The 27,159-nt window shown below is 50.8% G+C and overlaps 5 protein-coding genes across 5 annotated transcripts; 2 read left to right on the forward strand and 3 right to left on the reverse strand.

Annotated features, from left to right (window-relative positions):
* Positions 1–3,110: 3,110 nt before the first annotated feature.
* Positions 3,111–5,993, forward strand: COL26b_001529 (uncharacterized protein; the record flags this gene model as incomplete). The annotated part of the gene is made up of 5 exons (XM_053174477.1): positions 3,111–3,269; positions 3,349–3,579; positions 3,834–3,933; positions 3,996–4,558; positions 4,638–5,993. 5 exons carry the CDS (start codon positions 3,111–3,113, stop codon positions 5,991–5,993), a joined length of 2,409 nt encoding a protein of 802 aa, XP_053041408.1.
* Positions 5,994–14,564: 8,571 nt separating this feature from the next.
* On the forward strand, positions 14,565–16,484 carry COL26b_001530 (uncharacterized protein; the record flags this gene model as incomplete). Its single annotated transcript, XM_053174478.1, has 2 exons — positions 14,565–14,645; positions 14,811–16,484. The coding sequence occupies 2 exons, from the start codon at positions 14,565–14,567 to the stop codon at positions 16,482–16,484; spliced, it is 1,755 nt and encodes a 584-aa protein (XP_053041409.1).
* Positions 16,485–16,719: 235 nt separating this feature from the next.
* On the reverse strand, positions 16,720–18,064 carry COL26b_001531 (uncharacterized protein; the record flags this gene model as incomplete). The annotated part of the gene is made up of 3 exons (XM_053174479.1): positions 16,720–16,919; positions 16,981–17,713; positions 17,786–18,064. The coding sequence occupies 3 exons, from the start codon at positions 18,062–18,064 to the stop codon at positions 16,720–16,722; spliced, it is 1,212 nt and encodes a 403-aa protein (XP_053041410.1).
* A 1,545-nt stretch (positions 18,065–19,609) lies between these two features.
* Positions 19,610–21,907, reverse strand: COL26b_001532 (uncharacterized protein; the record flags this gene model as incomplete). Its single annotated transcript, XM_053174480.1, has 2 exons — positions 19,610–20,479; positions 20,711–21,907. 2 exons carry the CDS (start codon positions 21,905–21,907, stop codon positions 19,610–19,612), a joined length of 2,067 nt encoding a protein of 688 aa, XP_053041411.1.
* A 3,427-nt stretch (positions 21,908–25,334) lies between these two features.
* COL26b_001533 (uncharacterized protein) lies at positions 25,335–26,947 on the reverse strand (the record flags this gene model as incomplete). Its single annotated transcript, XM_053174481.1, has 2 exons — positions 25,335–25,355; positions 25,436–26,947. The coding sequence occupies 2 exons, from the start codon at positions 26,945–26,947 to the stop codon at positions 25,335–25,337; spliced, it is 1,533 nt and encodes a 510-aa protein (XP_053041412.1).
* Positions 26,948–27,159: the final 212 nt, after the last annotated feature.

The following is a 27,159-nucleotide window of genomic DNA, read 5'->3' on the forward strand; positions in this document are numbered from 1 at the left end:
CTATTTTAATAAAATTTAGTTTTAATAAAAGTATATAGGATATATTTCAGAGAAATATTAATAAAATATCTTAATCGAATAAGAAAAATACTTCTAATACTTATAAAAAGCTTATTGTTATTTTCCTCTTTAAAAAGGTTTTTATTTTCTTAAACTTTAATTAATTAATTTATATTTCTAAGTAAAAACTTGAGTTAATTTTTTTTTAACATAAAAATAACTTTAATTTTATATTACTTGAAGATATCAAGATTTTTAGTTACAAAAACAATAATAATAATAAAGAAATTACTCTTTTTATTTTTATATTTCTTATTAATAAGAATAAACTACTTAAAAATAACTTTTATTTTTTTATTCTATTTATAAATATAAATAAGCTTTATAATAATATAATTTTAAAAAATGAAAGTAATACTTTTAGTAAGTTTATTCAAAATAATATTAAAAGTATATTAATAAGAACATTAATATAAATAAATAGATATAAAATAATTTTTATAAACTTCTTTAATAAAATTTAAAATTATAATAAGAACTAATAAATAGTAATAAAAATATTAGATATAAAATACTTATTAAGTTTATTAGAAAGCTCTTAAGTAATATTAGGTATATAAGTAGTTTAATCTCTTAAGAGAATATTTTATTTAGCTTAAAATTAAAAATAATATTTATAAGTAGAAAAATAAATTATTTTAAATAGCTGTATAATAATAATTTATAAAATATTATTTAGTATAATATATCAAATTATAAAAGTTATTATAATATTATAAATAAAAAAGTAAAACCTTATAAAGATATAAAAAGTTATAAAAAAAAGAAAAATCTTATATATACTTCAAGAAAGATCTTCTACTTTATTCACTTTTTAATTAGTTAAGTATTTTTATCCATAAGTATATATATAAATTAATATATTTTATATATTTATAAAACTAAGTAAATATATTATAAATTAAAAATGCTTATTAAGGTCTTTTCACTTATATTATAGAGAATAAGCTCTTAAACTATTCTTTTTCAAAAAATACTTTTAATTTTTTTATATATAATTAGTTTTTATATAATATTTTTAATTTATAAGTATTTTTATATATATAAAATACTTTTAGTTATTTTTAGAGTTAAAGAGGTATATAATAGTTTATTTTATAATATATCTTCTACTTTATATAGCTCTTTTAGTAAAGTTTACCAAAAGATTAGGTTATATAACTAATATAAGCTTTATAAACTTATAATTTAAGGATACTTAGGAGGGCAACTTCCTCTTAAGTAATATATACTTTTTTTATAAAATCTTTAGTCTGTTCTAATTACTAGCTCTTAGTAGTTTATAATTTTAAATTATAACTTTATACTAATTAAAGAAGTTTTAGATTAATATTAAGTTAAACTTAAAACTTTTTTTAGTAAACTTTAATAAGTTTAATTTTTAACCTTTTTAACAACTTTAAGTGATTAGCTTTCTAAAACTTTATAAAACACATTATAATAAAGCTTATACTTTAGTTAGCTTAAAAACTCTTAGCTATTTCTTTAATAATAAGTAAAATTACTAAAAACCTAATAATATTAAACTATATAATAAATACTACTAAAGCTAAATCTTTAGCTTTTATTAATAACTTTAGCTAGCTATTTTCTTTAAGTAGTATAAAGATATTATAGTTGATTTAAAAAGTTTTTAGATATTTCTTTACTATTATATAAGATATTCTATAGCTCTTAGTAATAGCTTAAATTATTAGTACTATAGATAAAAGCTTACTAAAATAGCTAAAGTAAAAAGCTTAATATTATATAGTATATAATATTTATATAGCTTATTTAATAAGTATCAAATTAATATTACTTTAGTAAAGCATTTTAATAACTAGAATTAAAAAAAGTAATTTGAAAAAGTATAATTTTAAGTTATAATATAGTTTTAAAAAAGACGTTTTTTAGTACACAAAACGAGAAAAACATAACTTTTATATAACTAGCTAGAAACCCCCTTTTTTGCATAGAAACCCTAGTTTTTCGCCCCCTATATAAGTAGGGGAAGTTTTGCGCTTGACGTGGCTAACTAACGCCCCCAGGTAGACAAAAAAAAAAAAGCGCGCCAACGTGATCTACAAGCTGGTCACCTTACCTTTTTACTAAGCCGCATTCTGTACAAAAACTAATGCAAGTGGTTCCCCCGCATTTCCCCGCAGGAGACGTGCTTTTCACCAAGCGGCCAGAAGACACCACGAAGAGAGGGCGGTGAATAAATAAGGCGGCTGGGAGTGCTTTCTCTAACAAACGGGGCTGAGGCTTGACTCAAGGACCCTGGGCTAGCGGCCCCGGCGTTCTAAATCGCTGCCTGCATCGTCGTACAGGATTGATTAATTGACTTTTGAATTGCGCAATAACATGTGTGTCACCTGAAAAGTCCTTCGGTAACGCTCGCAGCGCCATCGTTATCGATACCGCCACTGATAGTGCCATGTGCCCCCAGGCATGTGCCCTGTTTGTGTTGCCCAGGCTGTTATTTTAGCGTCGCGTCTATCAATTGCTGACAGACTTTCTCACTTTGATAGACGTAAGACGTGAGGGACACGGTGACTTTCCAGAACTCGTTAACTGAGGCCGCCAGATCCCTGATTCAACCTACGAACCCCTCACGAACCACCTTCACGTGTCGCTGTTGGTCCACCGCGAAAATGGGCAAGTGACCAAAATATAGCGCCAAGTCCAACGCTATCTGCATTATGCCAAGCCGTTATCAACCAGTTATCTACCTCTCTCACTATTGCCTGGTGTCGAGGACGATCTAGATCATCTTAGACCACTCGCCCTCGCATCCTCTATGCCAACGTCTGTACCGACTGGCTGGAACCAAATCGTCGACGGCGCTGTTTCTTGTTCATAAAGGAAGCTGCCCGCCGATCCTCCTCTGGTGCTACCACTCAGCAGAAAGGTTGCACGACTTTCGCGACATCGAGGCACGGCCTTGTGATCCCGATCGGCTTCCGGTACAAAGAATCCGTCGTCCTCCCCGAAAGCCCGCGCTGAACGTCCTGATCATTGTTTCATTCGCAACCTGAACAAGAACAGTGGTGCCGAAGCCAACCATCATGTCGTCCGTGACCTCGCTGTTGTCGGCGACGGCAACTTCGGCGGCTGCTCCGACGTCCACCGGCGGAAATAGAGCTGCTCCTCAGGGTGGTGTCATCGAAGGCGCGAACCCTTCGGTGTACAATCCGAAGGATCCCATCACGATGTTCATCATTCAGGTAGGTGGACTAGCTCTTCAGACCCGCCAGTTTGTTCGAAAGCATGCTTGGACGTCTGACTGACTGTCGCTCTGTGCAGGCTGGGTTGATCATCATTGTCTGCCATCTCCTTCATTGGCCACTCTCCAAGATCCGACAACCTCGAGTCATCGCCGAGGTCATTGGTGGCATTGTTCTCGGTCCATCGGTCATGGGACGCATCCCCGGCTTCCGCAACGCCATCTTTCCAACCGAGTCAATCCCAAACCTCACCCTCGTTGCCAATGTCGGACTGGTGCTCTATCTCTTTCTCATCGGCCTTGAAACCGATGTTCGCTTCCTAGTCAGCAATTGGCGGATTGCCACCTCGGTCGCGTTCGCTGGGTTGGCCCTCCCGTTTGCTCTAGGTTGCGCTCTCGCATGGGGCCTGTATAATCAATTCTCCGGGGATGAGGGCCTCGTCCACATCAATTTTAGTGTGTACATGTTGTTTATTGGCGTTGCAATCGCCATCACGGTATTCCGGCTCCATTCCATGGGCAAAACCCAACTTGAATCTGACTCAAGCTCACGCGCCGAATCTAGGCCTTCCCCGTTTTGTGTCGAATCCTGACGGAGCTGAAGCTTCTTGATACGAAGGTTGGTGTCATTGTGCTTTCGGCTGGCGTAGCCAATGACGTAGTTGGTACGTTGTCCCGGTATTCACTACTTGGTGTGAACTCTTGATCTAACCTGCCCGATTTAAAGGTTGGATCTTGCTTGCTCTCTGTGTCGCTCTCGCCAATGCAGGCACTGGTCTATCTGCTTTGTGGATTCTGTTGGCGTGCATCGGCTACATGCTCTTTCTGCTATTTGCCGTCAAGCCGACCATCACATGGCTTTTGCGTCGATCGGGTAATATCGAAAATGGGCCTTCCCAGGGCATGATCTCGCTCATTTTGTTGATCGCACTTACTTCGGCATTCTTCACGGGCATCATTGGTGTTCACGCTATCTTCGGTGGCTTCATGGTTGGCCTCATTCTTCCTCGTGAAAACGGCTTTGCCATCAAAGTCACCGAAAAGTTGGAGGATTTGATCGGCGCATTATTCCTGCCTCTATACTTTACACTGTCCGGCCTCAACACCAACTTGGGACTGCTGAATTCTGGCATCACATGGGGCTACGTCTTTGCCGTTACATTCACCGCGTTCTTCACCAAAGTCATTGGTGCCACTCTTGCTGCCAAGTTAAACGGAATGGTCTGGCGGGAATCCTTCTCCATTGGAGCCTTGATGAGTTGTAAGGGACTGGTTGAGCTGATTGTGTTGGTTAGTATTACCTTTGCCCGCGCGAGCTGCGCGTGAGGTGACTGTCGATATTAGGAGCTAAGACTGACTGACGTACTAGAACATCGGCTTGCAAGCCAAGATCCTGAGCACACGCACTTTTACCATCTTCGTCGTTATGGCTTTGCTGACAACTTTCGTCACAACGCCCCTCACATCGGTCCTATACCCTCCGTGGTATCAGAAGAAGATCGAAGCTTGGAGGCGCGGGGAGATTGACTGGGATACTGGTGATCTTCATCCCGAATACAATACGGGCAACGACACAGACTCCGCCAAACATGCTAGCACCCGCGTCCGACGCCTCTTGGTATACCTTCGGCTGGACAACATGCCGGCAATGCTGAACTTGGTGTCGTTATTCGGAAAGCAATCTGCATCTAACAACCAATACGTGGCACAGGATGAGAAGGGCGGCGTCCACTCAGAGACAGCCAACCTGCAGGCTTCTCCCAACACTCAGGCTGTGCGAGCTCATGGATTTCGTCTACTGCATCTTACTGACCGCGACTCATCTGTGATGACAGTGTCGCAAGTAGCCGAGTGGAGCCAAAATGACCCGGTGGTCAACATCTTCCGTACAGTCGGCCAGTTTCTCAAGGTCGCCGTGTCTGGCGAAGTGTCAATCATGCCCGAGGCACGCTTTGCCGAAGCGCTGCTCTCCAAGTCGTCGGATATTTCATCGGACCTTCTCCTGGTTCCTTGGAGCGAGAGCGGTAGTCTGGTCGACTCTCAAGTTTCACCCGCAGATGGTGCCGCAAACAAATTTGCAACGGCATACACATCATTCGCCAAATCAATACTTGCTTCTTCTGAGCATAACATCGGACTTTTCTTCTCTCACGATGGCTCTCGGCCAACAACCTCATCCGGCGAGAAGGCCAAGCTTATGCGAACTTACTCGTTTAGCGACATTCACCACGATATTCCATCGATTCCTGTTACGAACAAGTCCCATCACATCTTCATGCCTTACTTCGGTGGCCGCGATGATAAACTAGCCCTCATCCTAGTTTTGCAGCTCTGCGAGAAGCAGAGCGCCACAGCCACTGTTGTGCACTTCGCTTCATCGGCCGAAGCTGACCAGGATGCCAGTGACTTCTTCGGCTTCATTTCGACACACGCCCCAGCTGCCACAGGGTCCCGAGTAAAATTTGAGGTTTCATCTGCCAGCAATCCCATCGAGGCTGCCGTAAGCCAGGCTACCTCCGCCATTCGGGCTGACTCACGGGGCATTGCTTGGCATAACCTCATCGTCCTTGGTCGACGTACTTCTGCTTTGTCCAAGGAGGGTAAAAACTCTGTTAAAGTATCGACCGAGGCCAGAGAGTGTTTGGGTTCGGCGGCTGCGGCCCTCATTTCGTCCGAGGTGAAAGCAGATATGTTGGTTGTACAAGCTAAAGCCGGGTCGGCGTGATTGTTGAGGAGCATAGTCAGCGAATAGTAATGGAACATTGTGTTTTTCACATAAGTCACGGGCGCGTTGCAATGCCAAGGATTCGCTTGTGCAGTGTACCAGTTCAGCATTTGACATTGTGTATGTTGCCGCTGAGACGATGTACAGCGGAATGATCCACTAGCCACTTGCGGTACAGGAATGAAGTGAAATGTGGTACTCAGACGCGTTTGGCAGTTGCACATTATGCTCCAGTAATGTTTTCTATAGCTCAATTGACGCAGCAGCTCTGGGAACCAATGTTAGTCCTGCGGGAAGGACTGGTGTTTAGGATGCTAAATGCTGAATGCAGACGCAAATGTGAAGAGTGTAGTGAAGTCTGGTGCAATGCAGGGTAGACGCCTGCAGGGCGAGTAACTTAGGATCACAACAATAATAGCATGTTGTCAGGAATTGCCATTATTTCTCATGCAACATGATATTTCCTAATTGACATTGCTGTTGTAAATTCGATGGGAAAATAGGGCTGCCCTCACCGATTCCAACACCAAAGGAGTGGGCTCAGAGGCACTCCGAAACAAAGCACTTACGTTGAGAACACCTACAAACAGTAGCAGAGAGTAATCATCAGTATATCGACGCCAAAACACCAATATGGTATATCACCGACGTCTGCGTCCACTGCCACCCCCACTTCCGCCGTAGCTATTGGCACTGTTGACCGCGGGCTGCATCACAAAGTTACGTATGCCCATCTCGCATGCCTGACGCAATGCTTGATGCCGCATGCCGCCTTTCATACCAGAAGCCTTATGGCCAACAAAGGTGTCCACCAAAGCAGCACCCAGGGCAGCTGTAGCTACTTTGGTGCCCTTCTCGCCAATCCAGGGCCCGGGCTCATTACGCATCTGATAGGCCGCTTGGCTGCCGACACGAAATGCGGTCTGGGCAGCTTCACCGAGAGCTGCGTACCCAACGGCAGACTTCGCCCGTGGCCGAGCTCCTCGCGCGGCGTTTCCTATGGCAGGATTCCTGGGCACAGACCGACCCCTTGTGGAGCGTTCCTGCCCTGGTTGGACAAAGCGGCCTGGCGAGTCATTTTTCCCACTACCGCGGCCCGGGGCCGCATGTTCTGCAGAGCGTCTATGGGGTTCGGTCTGGTAGTCTGAATGGCGAGCACGATATGTCGCGCTAGCCCTACGCGGAACAGCGCCGTCATCCTCTGCGTGACGTGACCTTCTCCTATCGCTGATCTGAGGCTCTGGATCGTAGTCGGCATAACGGGAGCGGCGCGTATTACTGGGACGCATTTCTGGGTCATAGTCAGGGTATTTGGCGCGTCTTGTCTCGCTTGTTCGGGGCGGGTGGTAGGCATGTTGTCGCTCACGACCCCGACGAGATGCGGGCGCGTATATGTCGAAGCCTTCTCGATCATTGGTGGGCCGATACGAGTCCCCCGCGGAGGGCCCATGGCTTCGCGCTCGCCGAGGGAGGGCTTCATCGTAGTCGTCGTGGTAGTTTTCCTTAGGAGCTTTGCGATCACGCCTTGTATCTACTGGAGCTATGTGGTCGTCCAGTACGATGTCCTTGCGCTCTTTGCGGTGCCTGCGGGTTTCGCGAGGATCTTTCTTTTGAGCATGTTCTCGCGGGTTATCATCGTAAGAGGCAACAGGTGCGGCTGCAGGCTCAGATCTGTGGCGACGGCGGGGTCCCGGGCTGCGACCCCTGGGAGGATATGGGTCGTCGTATGGGGCGGCTGCCGGACGGCGATACTGATATGCATGCGGCGGGTAAGAGCCATCCAAATCGATGTCGGGTGCTCGACGGTGAGGGCGTCCCATCCTTAGTCAGGATGGTCGGTTGTGTATCCAGCTGATGAGAGGAGGCGAGGGAGGTAAAGGATGGTCAGACAGGCAGATTTGTAGCGAGAATCCTAGTGGCTTTTGGGAGGATTGATTCTAGAGACGAGCATGGTGAGCAAAGAGACGAAGACTATGAGAGGGGGAAGAAACCTGGGGGTTGCGTATATAACAGTGCGTATATCACACGGGAGTCCATGTTGTCGTCGTTTGGGGGTGGGGAGGGGTGTGGAGTGGGTTTGGGTTGGTTGGTTGGGTCAGGATGATGGGTGCAAAAATGAAAAAGTCTGGGTGGATTGATGGAGAGACTAGTCTAGGCAGTGTCGACAGGCCGGAAGATGAAGCCAATACGATTGCAGGCACACATCCCTCTTCCCTCTGGTCTGAATGACTGCCTGTCTGTCATGGAAACCAGGCCTGACCAGCCAAAAACCGAGATCAGACGGGAGTTGTTTAACGAGGATAGCGTCACACGTAGGCGATCGGCTGACCGCTGTGGTTTTGCGGGGGTTTACGGGTCGGAGGACTCCACTGCAGTCGCGTGCGTTCGCTCAGTGGCTCGGGGTAATGTTGGGGCTCTTTCTTGCTTCCCACAAGTGCGGTCTTAGTCTTCCTTCGCCTCACCTGGTGGAACCAGTGAGGCAACCTCGAACTCTGCACCATACTTAGCCGTAGGTCGTTTGGTAATAAGTCTTTCTCCAAGGGCCCGGCCTGCCACGTCGTGTACTCTCCTCACCAATATTGAGTCTGACCTCTATTCCCTCCCCTTTTCTTCTTTTGCCCCTTCCTTCAATCTGATTTCATGGCTCTAGTCGCCCGTTATTCCAATATTCGTACCCAATTATCTAACCAAGCAAGCATAACTTGGCGTCTCAAGGTCACCTTGTTACATTATCACGACATGGGCTCCGGAGGAATTCGCTGCAGGGCGGTTGTGTTGTGGCGGCATCTGGAGTGCTGCAGAATTCGAAGAGCGGAACCTGCCCTGAACCAGCCTATCGTTGGTTGTGGCCGGCTGGAAACCCACATCTAGACCTCGACCCCCCGTGCCAACGACATGCAGGGTCCAACATATGACGTCACATGAGGTCAAGGTGCGTCTTCAAGCCACCATCCAGACAAATGCTGTTGGAGTTTGCAATCCCAAACGCATTGCATCCGCACACCTGCATCACGATCCAACATCATGAAGTCAGCTTGTCCACAAATTCATGGCTAATCTGCCTATCAAGCCCCCCTGAATCCCGAGGTGCAAGCAACTCCGTGGCATCACAGCACTTCCACTCCAGGTGTCGTTAGTTCAGCTTTCTACTAGTCGAACTACCCAACACCTGACTTTTCACTAGTCAGTGTCCTCGACACCGCTTGACTGCACACTCACAGCCAAACCAATGCATCCTGTAGGGAAGGAGAAAGAATGCAGGGCGGTCAACACTTACTTCGGCCCAGTCTGCATGGTACTGCTCCTTTGATCAGACGGTACTCCTGCTGAAGATTCGCTGCGGGTGACGTCGTGAGATTACTTGACATGGCAATGAAGTCCAATCGCTCAACCTGAGGCGGCACACTACCTAGGTAGGCCAGCATTCATCACATCACGCGACGTGAAAGGAAAGAGAGGGGCAATTGCATTTCGGGTGTCGCTTCAGATCGGCCCTGAATTCTGGGAGCGTTAGACGCCGAGTTGGACACGTCCCCCTTCAAAGGTTATCAAGTTCGGATGACATTCAACTACTTATCTGGCGAAGGCAGAATCCTTATGATGAGTACTGGCATGGATGGAAACCTCGATAATCGAGTCTAGAGGTGCAGGTGCTAGCATCGGCGTTCCTGAGACTCGCATGGGTTTGCTGGCCAACTTTCGACTTGACCAGAAGCCATCCGTTGCGCAAGACCAAACTTCCTACCTTAGATGCTATGCACAGGCCCTATTATTGAGCCAGGGCTAGCGCGGTGTGGGATGGATGATTACCTTAGCAAAGCAGGCCCCTGGGACTTTTCCTACTTTCCCGCCGCTGGCCTGGTTTGACTCAGCAATACCGCCCGCATTTCGATGCGTGCTGTGGTTTCTCTCTGAGCACAAAGTTCTAAAGAGATCGCCTATCCTTCCTGTGTCTGCGCGGCTATATTTCCTGCGTACTTAATCACTCCTGTTCAGAGACGATAGGAGCAGCGACGACGACGATTGAAGCACGACGATAAGTATAATAGCCACAGGAAAAGTAGTCGGCATAGCACAGGAGAAATAGGCGGTCCCGTTCTAAAATCTCACACAAGCCTCAAGCAAGTCGGACAAGGCATCGCCGAGGTTGGGTCGGTCCCAAACCCGTGGCACCGTTCCATATCACAAGCGGGCTGCGCACATGTGCCGTGGGAGCCAGGACCCTGATTAACATACAACGCTGCTGTTCAAAAATTGCCACTCCGGTCTTCGGGCATCGCGATTTTGAGACTCCAACATCAGCCAAACAGTCCTACGGTCGTGTACGAATACGTTATTCTGTGGGCGCTTTTCCTCCCGAGCTCTCGGATCCCGCGGTGCAATCCCGGCGAAGTGCGCTGGTTTCTGATTAGTGCTGGTCTGTCGTATTTTCAGCGATATCCAAAAAGAAAGCGGGGCCAAAGATAAGAGATGTCTCGTTTGGGTTATATGTCCCGTGCCGCGAAGTTGTCCTAGGATAACGGTCGGCTGTTGTCCATCTGAACATGCCGCCGTATTCTCCACAACCGAGAATGAGTTGGGTTGCCCACCTTGGACGAAGCTAGGCCAAGATGACAGTGCATTGACATGCCATCTGATCCCGAAAATTCGGTTCGTTCCTTCGCTTCGTGCATGAACCAAGTGAATGTCACTGAAAAGGATGGAATATCCACCCCGGAAACTTGGGACATTAGATCGAGGCTGCACTGTCTACGACGCTTCAAGGCTGGCCGTGAAACTCTGCAATGAACACACATTGTAGAACGCATCACGCTTAGCCGGTAGCCACTGGTGATGAAATACCTAGTCTGGAGCCGCGGCTAAAGAAAGTGTGGCCAGGCTTGCAGCGGTATGTGTCACGACAGCGAGTCAGTGACTATAACCCAATGGAATCTGCAAACACTTGTTCTTGCATACTCAGAACCGAGCGACGTCAGCAGGATCGCCAAAAAGCTATCTATCATGACCACACCAGAATCACATATCCCATTTAATTCGACCCAAGAAATCCTTCCCCATCTTTCGAATCTCTGGGACTCATAAGATGATCCACGGGCGGAAACGGCGTGGCCGTCAGGCGAGGGCATGATTCCTTCCTTCCTGCACATCCTCACTCATGCAGTCTGGTGGTGGTGGTGAAGGCGTTTGTCGGCGATGCGCTAGTGCTGCGGTGTGCCCTCCCTCGGTTTCCCAACTTGCAATTCGTGGGGGTGGGCCGGGCCCTTGCTGGAGTGAGCTGGCAATCACAATCGAAATCGTAATCAGCAGCCGGGGTGCATGTCGGGGGGCTCCTATCGCTCAGACGAATGGCAGGTGACAGATTAGACGTGAACTGGACCAAACATGCGTACACTCTTTGCCGTCGGTGGAGTGGTCCGCCGACGACCGTTCTTCGCCCGGTTTCGTCCAAAAGTCGTCGCCTGGCATCCGAGCACGATAACGAATGACGGGGGACGTAGTCCGGGCGACGCCGTTCGGGCAAAGCAGTTGTAGAAAAGGGAAGGGTGGTTTTCTCCGGCCGCCAATTAATCCATCCATCGACAGCTGGTGGCGCAGAGACAACAAAGTCAGAAAGGGTATCTGTACGTATCTACTGATTGTACTGTACCAGAGGCTGGAATCTCAACATCAAGTAGGCACCCAAGAAACGGAAGCGCCCAGGGCAACATTACATCGCAGCAGTGGATATGGTGGACATGGCCGGCTTGGCGACAACCGGGACGTGGCCTTCGCCGACTTGTGTCTCGCATGGCTGGTTTACCAGATGAGCTTGTATTACCAATACCAGGGCGACAACTACTATGTATGTGCTAGCTACCTACTGCGGAGGAGCTGACGATGCTGATGCCAAGAACGAACGACATGAAGACTGATTAGGACATGTCGCCCTCCCGTCGCCAGCGCACCATACCGCGCCATCTGAAGAGTTCCACGAGGTGGCGCTGTCCGGTATCCGGCGGTCTGATGGCGCTGTCAAGACGCACTGCTGCGGTGTCAAGCTGGAAAAAGAAAGCAACGGACGGCGTTGAAGTCCACACGCGAGGCTGTCCTCAGCTACCTATACCTTACCTCATTGCCTGTTATGGTACCGGACGTCTTTTGGGCTCTCTCACTACGGCCCCGCCCGGCCACGGCGGGCCTCGTCCAAGAACAGCATAGCACCGGGCCTGTGAGCCCAATCAAGCGTGGCAATCGCCCCTCTTCGAAGCTGAGAAATGGGGTGTTAATCCCGCGGTCAATGGGCGGCTGCGGCAAGTAGAGATAGCTACCCCGGCCGAGACAGCTGCCCCCATGTGGAGGCACCAGGCGGGCTGCAATGTACTGTGCTGCCGGTCATCGGCCGCGAGGCTCCGCCTCGTACAATCGAACACAGTATGCGTACATCTCATCCCACGGAGGTTCCGGCACGGCACCGATGGCAATGGTTGGTTTATTGCTGAGCGTCCAAAGCCCAATGTACCTGAGTGTGCTAAGTCAGTCCCCGAAGGAGACTTCATCCCGAAAACCAGGGCGGGAGGGAAGAGGGAGGCATAGATGCCAGAACAATGAAAGTGACTATCATGCGTGCAACAAGTCCCCTCCGTTCTAGGCTTCCTGCCATCTTTGCCTGGCTGCGGTAGCAGTGACAGAGGCAGTCGGCGCGATACCACCATCAGCCGGGGCACAGCATGATTCAACGTCGGAGAACCCTTAATCAAGACCAAGTGCTCACCGACCCAAGGTTCCTTGCCTTAGTGTGCATTTCCCGTACCTTAAACCACCTTAGCTCAAGATGGGTCCGAACCGTGCAGTCAAACAGAGAGCTCCTCGACTTCAATGGGGACTTTTTACCTGCACTTCATGCCCCTGCCCTAACGCCAGGCAAGGCGAGGTACCTAAGGTAAGGTAAGGTCGGGTAGGCCGCACTTTTGTGCGACTGGACGCTGTTTTCCAAACCCGAAAACCTTTCCGCCTCTTTTGTGGGTCGCTAGTTCAAATTTCCGTAACATCCAATTCTACTTCTCGACTTCTGCAACCCGCCATTTGCGGCAACGATGCTCTCGTCCTGACCCTGACCATTACCTTTTCCCGCTTGAGCACACATACTCACGGGCCTCTCTCCTTCCTCCCAGCAACTATGCTGTTCTGCATTTGAATGGCGCCGTGTGGCGCTCGATACGGCAGGTTTCTGACGTGACATGGCACCTGAAATTGGACGATAAAAGTGAGGGAGTTCCATTCCCGAACGAAGCCACACCGAATGGAGACCTAGCTGCTGGCGGTGGCGCCTCCATACCATGTGGTGAGGACGGGAGGGTATCCATTCGTGTGGCCAAGTGAGTAAACGGCCATACTAATCATGGGTCCTATCTCTGATGACCTGCCTTAGATATCGGCTTAGCCATACCTTAATCGGTAGCCGCGAAAGAAAAAAGACAGCGGTCGGGACGCTTCCTTTGTTTCTTCTCCCCTCCCCCCTCGTCGCCCCTTCCCCTCCCCGTAGAATCCATCAATACTTTTTCACTCCCGTCCATGAGTGAATTGAGTTCAGCTTGACTTCTAGCCCGTTGACGCGACCGCGTCGCACAAAAGCGCAGCGACGCCCTCTGCCTTGGTAGGAGGTGGTCCGGTCCAGCCTTCACTTGGATACCTTACCACGGCGACGTCGACGTATAGCGCCCAGGACGCTGCCATGCATGCGGTGCGATGCCATGGCTATGTATCCGGGCCGGATGCAAGTACCTTCCCGCGCTAAAGGGCTTGTCCGCCTTGCCTCACATACCTTACTAGTCTTTGCGATACATGTACGGATGCCACACCATTCTCTTGACATAGAACTATGGAAGCCAAAGTTAGAACGTGGGTGCCATGCCATCCACCTCCATCGCATCAAATTCCATCGTTCCAGCATCCGTATCCTTGCCCACCTGCCCGCCTACGGCCTGCGCCAGTGATCCACGCCATGCCCCATCACAGGCTGGACCCCCCCGCCCCGGCGATCCAGCAAATGATAATCATTTTCGCGCTATTAAATAATGGCTCGAGTTTTCTTTGATAACGGGACTGACTGGCTGGATGTTGTCCATCGGCCTTGCCTCCTCCGAATTTGCTGCCGCGCATTCTACGCGGCAGGTTGATAAAAACCTGACGTCTTGCCGCTCTCTCGGACAGCTTGCTGCTTCTCTAGGCTTGTCCTCCTCCTACCCACTTATCACCGTTGTCCTTGTCCGGTCTTCGTCGGCAGTGCGATCTCGAACGAGATCTGCTGCACTGGAACCTCCTGCCGTCCTCGCAAACTACCTATCGCTGGTGTCAAGTTGACTGAAGCTTTCCCGGTCTTGCTTTTCACGCTTGCTTTTCCGGCGACCAAAATCTACGCTGCCACCTTTCTCACTTTGATCAGACTCTATCGGCTTTTGATCGCCACACCTGGTCATATTTTCTTCTTCGCTTCCATTTTCTTTCTTTCTTTCCCCTGGCCTGTAGACTGGGCCGTCTGATCTCTCCTCGGACACCAACGCTGAAGAGGGAGGGGGGAAAATTTTGTGCAAGATGGGGTGGATTCATAACGCCAATGCCAAGATCGCCGCTAGCCCGGTCGGTCGGTGGTTCCAACTTGAAGGCTCCGGTCATGTAAGTCGCAGTGCCCCTAGATCATTCCTTGACTATCCCAATTGGCGTTGAGCTCGGCTCGCCTGCTTCTCATGGTCGCAGGTCGCCGTCAGACGCGAGGATGGCAGGACTGGATGGTTTTCTTGCCCAATATCTGACTGCGGTTACTAACCGAAACAACTGCAGCCCCGAGAGCGTAAGGGCTCGTACTTCTTCACCGAGATCCGTGCCGGTCTTGTCGCCTTTTTCGCCATGGCTTACATCATTGCCGTCAACTCGTCCATCGTGTCTGATACCGGCGGCACCTGTGTTTGCCCTCGTACAGCCGATGACTTTACTTGCGACAAGGACGAAGATTATCTGCTGTGTGTGGCTGAGGTGAAGCGCGACATCGTCACTGCTACCGCCGCCATCTCTGCTCTGGCCACCTTTTTCATGGGTCTGCTTGCCAACATGCCCGTTGGCTGCGCCCCAGGTATGGGTCTGAACGCCTACTTCGCTTACTCTGTCGTCGGCTACCACGGGACCGGCGCCGTTCCCTACCAGGTCGCCCTCACTGCCATCTTCATTGAGGGCTTCATATTCTTCGGCCTCGCTCTGCTTGGGATGCGCCAGTGGCTTGCCCGTGCCATTCCCCGCTCTATCAAGCTCGCCACCGGTGTCGGCATCGGCTTCTTCCTCACCCTGATCGGTCTTACTTACAGCGAAGGTATCGGCCTGATCGTCGGTGCCACCTCCACCCCCTTAGAGTTGGCTGGATGTGAGCAAGGCCTCATGGTGGACGGCCTTTGCCCCTCTTCAACCAAGATGCGCAGCCCAACCATGTGGATTGGCATCTTCTGCGGTGGCATACTGACCGTCATGCTCATGATGTACCGCTTCAAGGGCGCCATCCTCGCTGGCATCATCCTTGTCAGCATCATCTCCTGGCCCCGCGGGACCGACGTTACCTACTTTCCCTACACTGCTGTCGGGGACTCGAACTTCGACTTCTTCAAAAAGGTTGTCGATTTTCACCCCATTCAGCATACCCTCAATGTCCAGGAATGGAATGTTGCCGGTTACAGTGGCGCCTTCGGCCTTGCCCTCATCACCTTTTTATATGTCGATATTCTTGACTGTACCGGCACGCTGTACTCAATGGCTCGATTCGCAAACCTCATCGACGAGGAGACGCAGGATTTCGAGGGCTCTTCTGTCGCTTACATGGTTGACGCCCTTAGCATTTCGATTGGCGCCCTCTTCGGCACTCCCCCAGTCACTGCTTTTGTCGAGTCAGGCGCCGGCATCTCTGAGGGCGGAAAGACTGGCATCACTGCAATGATGACTGGACTTTGCTTCTTTATATCAGTCTTCTTTGCTCCTATCTTCGCTTCTATTCCATCCTGGGCTACCGGCTGCGTCTTGGTTCTTGTTGGATCCATGATGGTCCGGGCCGTGACCGAGATCAATTGGAGATACATGGGCGATGCTGTCCCTGCGTTCATTACTATGGCTCTTATGCCCTTCACATATTCCATCGCCGATGGCCTCATTGGTGGTGTCTGCAGCTACATCTTGATCAACACCCTAGTCTGGGTGATCGAGAAGGCCTCTTTTGGCCGCATAGTTCCCCCTAATAAGGACGAGAAGGATCCTTGGACGTGGCGCATTCCTGGTGGCATCCTTCCGCCGTGGGTTAGACGTCTCATCAAGGGCAAGAAGGACTTCTGGCGTGCAGACCACCAAGATGGTGGCAACGTCGCCGAGGAGCCTCAGCCTCTGGAGAAGACGGCCAGTTCTGACCAGGGTGGCTCGGTGAACGGGAAAGACAAGGACGTTGGCGAGACCATCTCACCGCGGGGTGACAGGTCATCTTGAGTGGTATCAGTAAGGGAGGATCTTGGAAATTATAAACATAAAGTACGAATGTCTTGCTTGTTACTTGGACAGGATACCCGACCATGGACTATGTGTCCAGCATTATTTGCTTTAAATTTACAACAGCAGCAGTAATGAGAAAGGTGAATATTCCCACCCGTGGTGCTTGCTACTGGCTTGGTAGGGTGTTTTTGCCGGACATACTGCGAGTGGCTCTCATGACGTACGAACTGGTTCAGGCCCTGACATCCTCGCCATTGCCGAGAGTAGCAATCGTGCCAATTGCAGACTCAACAATGCCGTCCTGAGTATCGTGGGGGCTTGCAGCTTCAGCGTCGGTGGATACGGCTGGTGCCGTTGTGACGGCTTCGCTTCCAGCTTGTTCCATGGCAGCAAGTCGCGCAGCCCTGCCTTCCTTCTTTCGCGGTACCGGTGCTGTGGGATGTATTAGTAGACGAATCATTGCCACAGATTTTCAATGGCAACGAGAACTTACCGCGGCCATTTTCCTGGACGTAGAAACGCCGGAGAAGACTGACAGCTTCGTCACGGCCCCATCCGCCCTCTGCTTCGAATCCACGCTCAACGTTGCCACCATCGCCGGGTTGGTCTGTTGCTTGGCGGTTGCCCATCAGCATGCTCTTGTTCGACGAAGAGCTAGATGGTCGGGAGATGTTGCTAGCGTTAGTGGAGACCTGGAGAGGCTTTGTTGCAGGGGTAGGATTGGACGAGCTGGTTGAGTTCTTGTGAATGCTGAACACGCCACCGGTGCCGCCAAACTTGTCGTTGACAGCGCCGAAATAGACCTTGTTGATGCCAAGCTGTCGCAGAAGGCCAGCACACATGACGCAGGGTTCGACTGTAACGTACAGAACACACTCCCGGACAATGGAGCGGGCGACTTGAGTATCTCGGTGCAGCTTCTGACCGTAGGGGTACAGGTGACCGTTTCTGATGTAGTCATCGTCCATAGGGAACAAGTCCGAGTCGTCGTTATCTTGAGTGTCAGACTTAGAACGCTGGTCGGCCGACGAGTCGAATTGTTTATCGGCCGGCTTCTCAGACTTGCCCGCTCCGTAGGAGAGAAGGGCAGACAGTGCCATGAACTCAGCATGCCGGGTACCGTTCCGAGTAACATTTGTTGCATTCATGCCTCTGGCCACGACGGCTTCCTTGTGGACGAGAACACAGCCAACGGGTGTCTCGTTCGTCCTCAAAGCCAGACGGGCCTGCAGGAAAAGTCAGCCATTGCGTTGAACAACCTCATCATCACGTGGCATTCAAGAATAACCACAACCTACCATATCCAGAGCCTGGTCCATGAAGACCTGATGGATGCGCTTTTCCCCGGTAGGAGTGTAGGGGTCACGGTTGATGGAGCCGGACGACCGAGGTCGAGAGGCTGCGTCATCGACGGAGAGGCGGGTCAAGACGGCAGTGGGAGCGACAACTGCAGTTGGGGGAACTTGATTCTCCTTGTCGCTGGTCAAAGCAGGAGCGGCCATGGTCTTCGGAGAATCTGGGTTTCCGGCTGAGTCTCGAGTATGGGACACGATGGTTCGAGGTGCGACATCGGCCATTTTCGATTGTTCCAATGATGGTGGCAAGTTTTGTTCTCTTGGGGGAGATGATTGTGACTGGGAAGACGCTGCTGAGGCGGATGGAGGTGAAGGTGAATGTGATGGTGAGGTCAAGGGTGGAGCAGATTTGGTGTTGGGAGAGAAGGGGGATTTGAGACGGGCGAAGACTGTCTGTAGGAATTTCCCAGTCGTTGAAAACCGCTGCATCCTTCTTTCCTGTGACTCGGAGTCATCTGGGGTCGATCCCATTGTGGAAGGCGCCTTCGTCATATTGCCCATCTTGGCAGGCTCGTCGATGCCTGCCAGTAACCAAGACTTCTTCTGGACAGGCTGGGCAGGTACCGCAAAGATCCCAGACAGCAACAACAATACCTAGATGCGCACTTGCAGGTGCAGGAGCAGCCTCCGTGGGCCTGGGCCTAGGCCTGAAGGTCTGGGTTATCTCCCTCTTTGTAGAGCAGAAGAGCAGGCAGGCTCCAGGTTTCAGGCACCTCTTTTGTGCAAACAAGTGGTCTGCTGATGAAATCAACACTACCTGACACAATCTTCTTTTGACTGCTCTCAAGTCCGCAGCTTGTCTAGGTCATCTGATTCAGCGTTCCTCCTCATCAAAGCCTTAAGGTTAGGAGAGGTCAGCACCGACCTTTCAAGGCAGAGATCGGGCACGAGAATACAGCACCAAATACCTAGTCCCTAAGCTTCCCAGTCAAAAGGTCTTTGTTGGTCTTTAGATAAAAGTCTCTAGACAAGTACAAGATAAAGGGTAGTGTCTAAGGCGACAGACTTGAAAACCGATGGCGACTCAAACCTGCCGGCAGAAAAAAAAAAGGTAGAAAAGAAGGGGACTGAAACAGGTGGGAAGCGGGTAAGCCCAGGAGTTCAGTTTTCAGTTGCAATGACTTCCCCCTATGGCGAGAAACAGGCCTCAACCGGAAAGTCTTCTGCCCAAGCCTACCTATGGTGAAGTCTGTTCGTCGTGGTCGATACCGAGAAACCAAGTTCAGAATGCACAAACAACCCATCAGTCACATCGTGAGATGAACTTTGCAGGAATGAAGTGGGAACGTGTTCGATCACGTGATACGAGCTGTTAAGCAGTGCACTGACCATCTGAAAATGCCAAATTATACTGCCAACAGTTCAACTCGGCTTACCGATCTTGCAGTAAATACATATATGCCACACAGGAGTCGACAAAGGAGGCTTGCAAGAAGTGAGTAAGTGCAACAAGCGACTGCTGGTTACACCCATCATGTCACGTCATCTCTTGTTATCATAGATAGAAATGTGAGCAAGACAGTATATTGTTAATCACACAAACTAGCAGGATATACACGTTCCCTTTCCAACCTGCGCAATCAGCAAGACTGTCTTGCCCGATGATTAAGCTGACATGGCAGCCCTCGCTGGGCAACCATATCTCATCAAAACAGAGGGGTATCTCAGAAACCAACGCTCCCATAAACATCAGCAAACGCTACAACTCATTCCTTGTCCATAGAAGCCAGGAACATCCATCCAAGCCACTGGTCAACGAAGTGCCTATTAGAGCACTTGCGCGAAGCGCAGAAGCCTGGGCCCAACTGCCGGGCTCGCCCGGGGGTTTGCCGCGGCAATCTGGCGACGGGTGTGTCGTAGTCTCGTGCTGACGCAGGAGAGTAGCCTCGCGCTGTCGCTGAAGCCTTGCGGCTTTGGCGTGGTACTGAGACGGCTCTGTTGCGGTCTCAAGCCATGGAGACTTGAGTAAGGGTAGTAGGCCTTATACATAACGAGGCCAAAGAGGATCTGGACAAGGCCACCAGCAAGTGCTCGGGCTTCCAGTGAAGTGCCAATCTTGCCAAAAACTGCCACAATCAGTACTGCAGACAATAGTGCCTGTGTCATGGACAGCTGATCGACAAGAGCGCGGCATGCGATTACTACATGATCGCCGACCATGGCCTCAATCGCGCTCTGCACTCCAGTCACCTTCGTGAGCGAAGACCGGGAGCTGAGCGGCGCAGACGTGCCACGACTAATCGCCGACGATGTGCTGGCAACCCGCGCGCCACGTGCTGGCGTGGCCGTGGTCTCGCCAACGCTCTCACCAGAAATTGTCGCCGTGGTAGTCGCGTAATAAGACTGCTCCTCGAACAGTGTCGAGAAGCGATCTGAAGAAGCAATGGTGGGTAGCGGTACTTGGCTGGGCACTGCTCGAACCGGAGACGCGTTGAAGCTTCCGCCTTGTGCGATTGCTAGTGACGTGTTGGAACTATTGGCCAGCGCAGCGCGGGCAGAGGAAGTCAGTCTCGTAGTAACGTCGCTGGCGGACTGGTGCGATAGGGCTCCATCATGACTGCCATATGTCACCAGCGGTGATTGTGCTGACCGGCTTCGGCAGGCATCTGGATGGATGGTGGAGGAGGCGCCAAGGTTCTGTTCCACTGTCAGCGTGAACATTGAAGTTAGGCAGTCAGAAGTGCGCACCAGTGAGACATTTTCAATCTCTGAAAATGAGGGGAGTGCTCTTCCACCTGATGGTAAGATATGCCCATGATCCACATATGCAGTTTCGAGGAGTTGCGGTGATGTCAAGGCGCCGGAATCAGCTGTGCTGACCGCAGCTCTTTGGGCCAGGTTGCCTGTCTCGGCATCGTGTAGGCTTACAGGCCGGCGATCTTGGGTCAAGCTTGGGCGCAAAGACGAAGCCTGACCAAAGTTGGAGGCACCAATTTCGTTGACCAAAGCAGAGTCGTCGTCCAAGAAGCTCGGCTCAGGGGAGTACAAGCTGAAATCGACGTAGTTGTTGGCCGGTCCTGAAGCATCCAGGTACGGTAGCGTCGGTGGACGTAGTGCGGCATTCTCGAACGAATCGGCGACAGAGACAGTTTGGAGGATGTCGCGGTTGGCTTGTAGTTGATTGAAAATGGCCGAGGGCGTCGCGGGCGAACGGCTTGACTGTGGAGAGAGATGGCCCGCGGGGTCGAAGAAGAAGTCGTAGTCGAAGGGGGTGACATTGACGGCCTCGTCGTCGTACCGCACGAAGGACTCCCAGGATTCGGAAAAGTCGAAAGATGTGTCGGCAACCTCAAGAGCAGGTAAGATCGGCTCAGTAAACAAGGACGGAGATATGTTATGCTGCGATTGTCGGTCTTTGACAGTACTAGTACCTGGTGCAGTCGAGGTTCTGGCTTTCTTCGCTAGCCGAGCTGGGGTGGCGGGTTGCGCCTGCGCAGCTGCGGTACGCTTCTTGTGGCTTGGGTCGCACCGGACCTTCTTCTTCTTGCAAGCATCACAGGCCTTGATGATGCGCATGAGGTGTGCGTGATCCCGTTGCTCCTTCGTCTTGCAGCCGCGAGAAGCAGAATTGGTGACATCGCGGCCATCCTTGGTCATGATCTTCATTCCTGGGAGATGAGAGAAGTCGCTGGCTTGTGACTTGGCGGCAGCAGAAGCACTCTTCTTTGTGATCTTTGTGGGCTTCGTCTCCTGGGCTACCGAAGTAGGAGTTGACACGGACACAGTGCTTGGCGTCGAATGGGACCAGCTCCAGTCCGAAATGACAGGTGAAACGAAGTTGGAGTCGTAGCCGGAATCCTGCACGGGGCTAGACCCGGCAGACGCTGCCTGTGTCACAACGGGATAATATTTAAAGGTTTCTCCTGTAAGTTGGGAGTACTCAAAGAAGTCCATCGAAACGGTGGCCCTCTTCTCTTTGATGGAGGCGGGTCCAGGAAAATAGGCATTGATGAGGTCGTCAAGTTGCTGGGTACCCAAAGCAGGGTAGAACTGCAGGGAGGCGCCAAGGAACGGTTGGCAGATTGAGAAGCCCTGGAGAGCGCCGACGGAGTTGTTGCGAGACATGGCCGCCATTTGATTGACGGCGGAAGCTACGGACAGGAAGCGGCGAAACGTGGACGATATTGTGATGGACAATCAAGTCCTTGAGATAGAGGTCGATTCTTTATTGCAGAGCTGGCTGAATCGATTCGTCTGAGAGATTGTAAGCCTCTACGGTATGGTTCTTGCAGCCCGTCCCTGCCGGGCATCTAATTCAAACCATCCCAGTTCCCCGCGTGCAATGGCTTGGCACTACCTAGGTAGGGGGGTATCCGCCGGCCGGTGTGTGGGGGGGTTCGGGCCAGGCAGACATGACCGGAAAGACTTGCGTACCTGGAACAAATTCGATGCGGCAAGAGACTCTTACGTTTTTGACGATAGAAGCTTCAGAGCGTGTTACTGTAGGATCGTCTTTTGACTCAGATGGATGAGATTGGGTATTGATAATTTCCAGTGGGAAGGGAGGTAAGCCTGAGGAAGGGGGAAGGTCTCCAACTTAGGAGTAGCTTCAGCGAGTCTATCACTCGGCGTATCAAAGTCGACGAAGAGAGTAGCGAGAAAAGGAAGAAGTGGAAAGGCTTGGGCGGGATGGGCGGGCGGGAGTCATGGAAGGTATTTCAGGTTGAGGCAGCTCATGTGCACAGCAGCATCGTCTGGTACCTTGTATACCCGGCAAGGCGCAGCCTGTCCGTGGTTTTGATTGAACTCGTCGGCGAGATGAAAATGGACTAGCGCCCTCGCGACGCCGTTTCGTAGCACAGCCAATCATAGCCGCAAATTGAGGCCGAAGGATCCATTATAAATTCTCTAATTGGTTGCCCAGACCCACCTCCAGCGCGCCAGACATCAGATTTTCGGCGACCGAATTGGCTCTCATCACGTGACTGTGAGTCAGCCTCGAAGCCAATAGCGGCCGCTCCTGGACGTTCGCACCAGCCATGCAGCTTTAGGCGGGGGCGGGCTAAAATGCTGCAATGCTGACAGGCGACTTTTGGGATACGTACCGCGTCTATGCAAGAACATTGTTCTGACTACTTTCGATGCCTTTTCTGAATGTCAGCAAGATGCCACACCCTGCACTATCGTTCTTTCGTCTTTCAAACCCCCTGCTCGTAATCCACGCCCTAGACTCACAGCGATCTGGTTTCCAGCTCAAATCATGGAAAGGACCGAAGGAAAGCAGGATACTGGAAGACTACGGCTTGCAATACAGCAAATGCTTAGGTGTAGCGGGCATCAACAGTCCTCCTTTGCACTGCGCGCACTTTTTGGGACAAGACAGGAGCTGCCCAGGCTGATGTCAGCTAGGTCGTTGGTTCCCACATTACAGGCCTATTCCACCGCGTCACCGGTCTTTATGACTATGATGAGTGTTATGTTCTTCCCGAGCGCTTCTCTCGTTGCCCAGAAAAGAGGATTCGCAATTTGAAGGTCTGGCCCTCCCAGTCGCAATCGTGAACTTCACGAGGCAATATTAAGAAAGATGACTCTGCCGCGCGTTGAGCCCACCCGCCAGCCGAAGGTCTAGATATACGCAGGCTGCAAGGGGCACGAACATAATAGAGGTTCTCTATTGACCTCATTACTACTATATTCTCTATAGGTTTCAATTACTATTATCATTCCTACAAAATGTACTGTCCCATTGTTAATGTTGCCCTTCTTACCCTCGTCACCATGCCTATCCTCATCGTCCTCATTGCTGAGCTAGTAGCGAAGGGATGGTTGACGGTGTCGAAATCGACTAAGCCTGACAGAGTAGTACGTTCAACAGACAAAGGTGTGTTCAGTTCCAAACCTAAGACTGCATCTGTCCGATTTCTACGTTAGGATAGAAGGCGCCTGACCAAGTTGTTTCTGTCGGGACCCTCGCATGTTGGGGATGAAAGAACCTTTAAGAGGGCGTTCGCTGAACTCCTGAGCCTTCGTAGCTGTTTGGAAGCTGAACTAGGCATTTCGCAGTGCAAGTGTTCATTCGTTTGATCGTTCACGCCTTCGTACCTCCAGTGGGCCGAGTTCTTCGAGGTTTCTATACCGGGTAGTATGGTGCGATCGTAGCTGCTCAATCGCAAGGAAGGTTCCGTCCCAGTTTTCACAGCTACCTTGACATCCCTATGATTCTTCTTGACCTGTCTCCCAATAGCCAAGGGCATATCTTGCTAACTAAGACGAGTGGTGATTCTGTAGGGACGCAGCCCCGCGCCTGTCGATCCCTGGAACGAAAGGCAGTGGGCCTAGTTGCCATGTTGCACTGAAGTAGCAAGTAGAGATGTGGCTGAAATTAACGGGGTTTTCACCTTGCGGTTGTGATACCGGAACGTCACCATGAGGATAGCCACTTTGCCAGGTGAACTTGTCGATTCCTAACATGGAGCGTAGCTTGGGTGGGGGCTCGCACCTTTCTGGTCTGTTGAAAGCGGTGGCTCAAAGTGTAAGACTGAACTTAGAGGCTGAAGCCGGCCACCCCTTCCCAAGCCTACCATGGCTGCCCAAGTTGCGAACCATGATGTCGAGAGCAACTGAGAACGGCCGACAAACGACGCTTCGAGTGCGAGGTGGGAAAGTAACAATGCCTCGTTAGCTTGCACATGGCAAAGTTGCAATCCTTGGAGAGAGAGCAGTCAAAACAAATTAAGACGCTGACAGTGAATTGGACTCGTATGCTGGCTGTATTGCGTTGATATCATTCTATCCATGAATTTTCCGTCAAGACCGTACGCTGTCGGCGGTGTAGGCTCGGTTGGAATATCAGTCCGCATTCAGCGCTATTTCCACTTAGCCAGGCCTTGCACACCCCAACAGATCGTATGCCTCTCTGCTCCACGGTCCGCCATTCGCTTTGGAGAATCCTGGTAAATGTACGGTAGACGTGTCCGCCTCTTCGGGACCGGTATCCTTGTCCGAGTCGGGCTTTGACGCAGTGGCACTGGGGAGTGTCAAGCTCGAGTTTGCTGAAATGAAAGATTGTGGGACGGCACCGGCGGCGTCAGATTTTGTAGCCGCCTTACGCCCTCTGGTAGCCGGGTTGACGAGTCGAGCTCCTTTCGTTGATTTCGGTACTTCACTTTGTAAGATGTTGATTCCTTCGTTGTTTGAGAATCTGGGTGCCCTTTCATTTTTTCGTTTGTTGACCTCCTGGAAGAAGCCCAACTCTGGCTCAGAAGATTGGTCACGCGATAGCGATTGTCTTTGGTCAAATGAACCAATTATCTCCTTGCTCTTAACGCTCCTCCGGCCAAGAGATGCCAGTCGAGGCCCAACATGAACACTCCAGGCTTCTGTATCCTGATGCGCATCACGCATAGACTGGCCCCCTTGCCCCCGAGAGTGTCGACAGTCCATACCTGCGTCGGGCAAGGTCGTCGTATCCATGTCGCGAGATGTCTGCAGCCACTGGTTGTCATTCTGGCCCTCACACCGTTGCTGCAGCCCATCATTCCCATCGCCACTCCTAGTTAAGTCGATCGACATTCTATCATTGCGCCGTGTCGTCTGATCTTTTGCAGTGACTGGAAGGTCATCACCTTGTTCGATATTAGGACTGCAACTGACTCTGGGAATGACCAATGAAGTATCTTCACACGCCACCGTCATTCTGTCCGTTGTCGCATCAAGTTCCGACATTCTGTCATAGTCGGCGGGGCTTCTTGATGTAGCTCTATTTGACATGTTTGATACCATCAACAAGCCGCGCTTCTGCCTGGACTTGATTCGTAGCTTTGCTTTGGGCTCGTCTGGGGTATCAGGTTGGATAGCAATTGTGGAAACAACATCGCACTTCGTCCACTCGCCTTCTCTGACTGCATCCTCGGTGGATCGTTGTGATGGTTTTGAATCCGTGCTGCTCTTGCCAGAGCAGAGGCCGCTGTGATGGGCCTTTTTGTTCTTGGGCTTCTGGGTTTCGCGCAGGGACGGCGCCATATCGCCTGTCATTGTCGACGCTAAGAAAGAAACCTCGTCTATAGTGAAACGATCTGGTTTTTGAGATTGGGTGCCCTTCTCCCGTGGATGCTCTGTTGATATGGGAAACTCGTCGGAGCTGCGGGGCAATTGATCAACCCGCTGTACTGGGTCTGCTTGCGACACTTCGCAGGGTTTCACGACTGCGATAGCTTTGGTCTTGCGAATTCCGCTGGGCTGACCAGAAGCAGCCTGATGTTTTTGGAATGCCCTGGTGCTGGAGGTCTTCGAAGGCGTATGCGCATCAATCGTGAGATCCACCGCAGCAGGCAACGGTTCATGGGCAATGTTTGCTGCTCGGACGGGGCGAGCAGAACGACTTCCTTCGTTGATGGGTGTTATCAGTGGCTGGCTGCGGATGGATGCACTAGCCGACCACGATGATAGAGTCAAGGTGGTGCCGAAAAGATTCTGAGCATAGCCAGACTTGCTCGGAGGCGACACGTCCCTCTTCCTCCTCTTTGCTGGCCTCGCGTCCTCGTCCTGGGAGCTTGGAGCCTGGGCCGCTATGCGATCCTCGTAGGGAGATGTGGTAGGTATCGCCGCTCTTCCTTGCGGTCCACGCGGGGTGTTGAAAACATCGGCCAAGTGGCGTTGCTTGAAGTGGGGATGCGGTTGTTGCTGTGCTTGGTGTTGTTGTTGCCGCCGCCGCCGCCGCTGCTGCTGCTGCTGCTGCTGCTGTTGTTGTTGTTGTTGTTGTAGGGGAAGCAGCGAAGGACGAGCAGCAGAGAGGGGTGAGCTGGCAGCAGAGAAGTGAGAATGACGCTGCTCCACGTCTCGAGCTCTCTTGTCGAGGAGGTCGGTAAGATCCTGGTCTTTGGTGCCAATGCATTCAGCGACCTGTACAATGACGGCGCCGCGTTCCAGGTTGAACTCCTCGCCCTCGCCGAATGCGAAGTCCTCGTTCCAGTGCATGTCGCCGATGAAGTTGCCCCTCTCATCATACACCATGATGCGTTTGTTAAAGGTGTGGAACTTGAGGCGACCATCTTGCCAACGCTTTTGCTTGCGCTTCAGATCATGGGTGAATAGGCAGATGAACTCGTGGACCGGAGCAGAGGCCGGTAGACCCGAGGGCTGGCTATGACGTTTGATAAGAGGCATCCTGGTCGCCATATCCGTGATTGGAACATGATTGTCTTTACGGCGAATACTGAGTGTTGGGCCGTGATGAGAAGTGACGGGGCCTACGAAACATAGGTAGGACGCGACGCGACATGAGACGGCAGATAGGCACGCCAGGTCAGGTGACCCAGAGTGCCTACCCACCAAACGTAGGTAAACCTTACCGTAGGTACCTAGGTGTGCCTTGCGGC

This window comes from Colletotrichum chrysophilum, assembly GCF_026319265.1.
Source record: "Colletotrichum chrysophilum strain AFK26 chromosome Unknown scaffold_7, whole genome shotgun sequence".
In the NCBI taxonomy this organism is placed as follows: domain Eukaryota; kingdom Fungi; phylum Ascomycota; class Sordariomycetes; order Glomerellales; family Glomerellaceae; genus Colletotrichum; species Colletotrichum chrysophilum.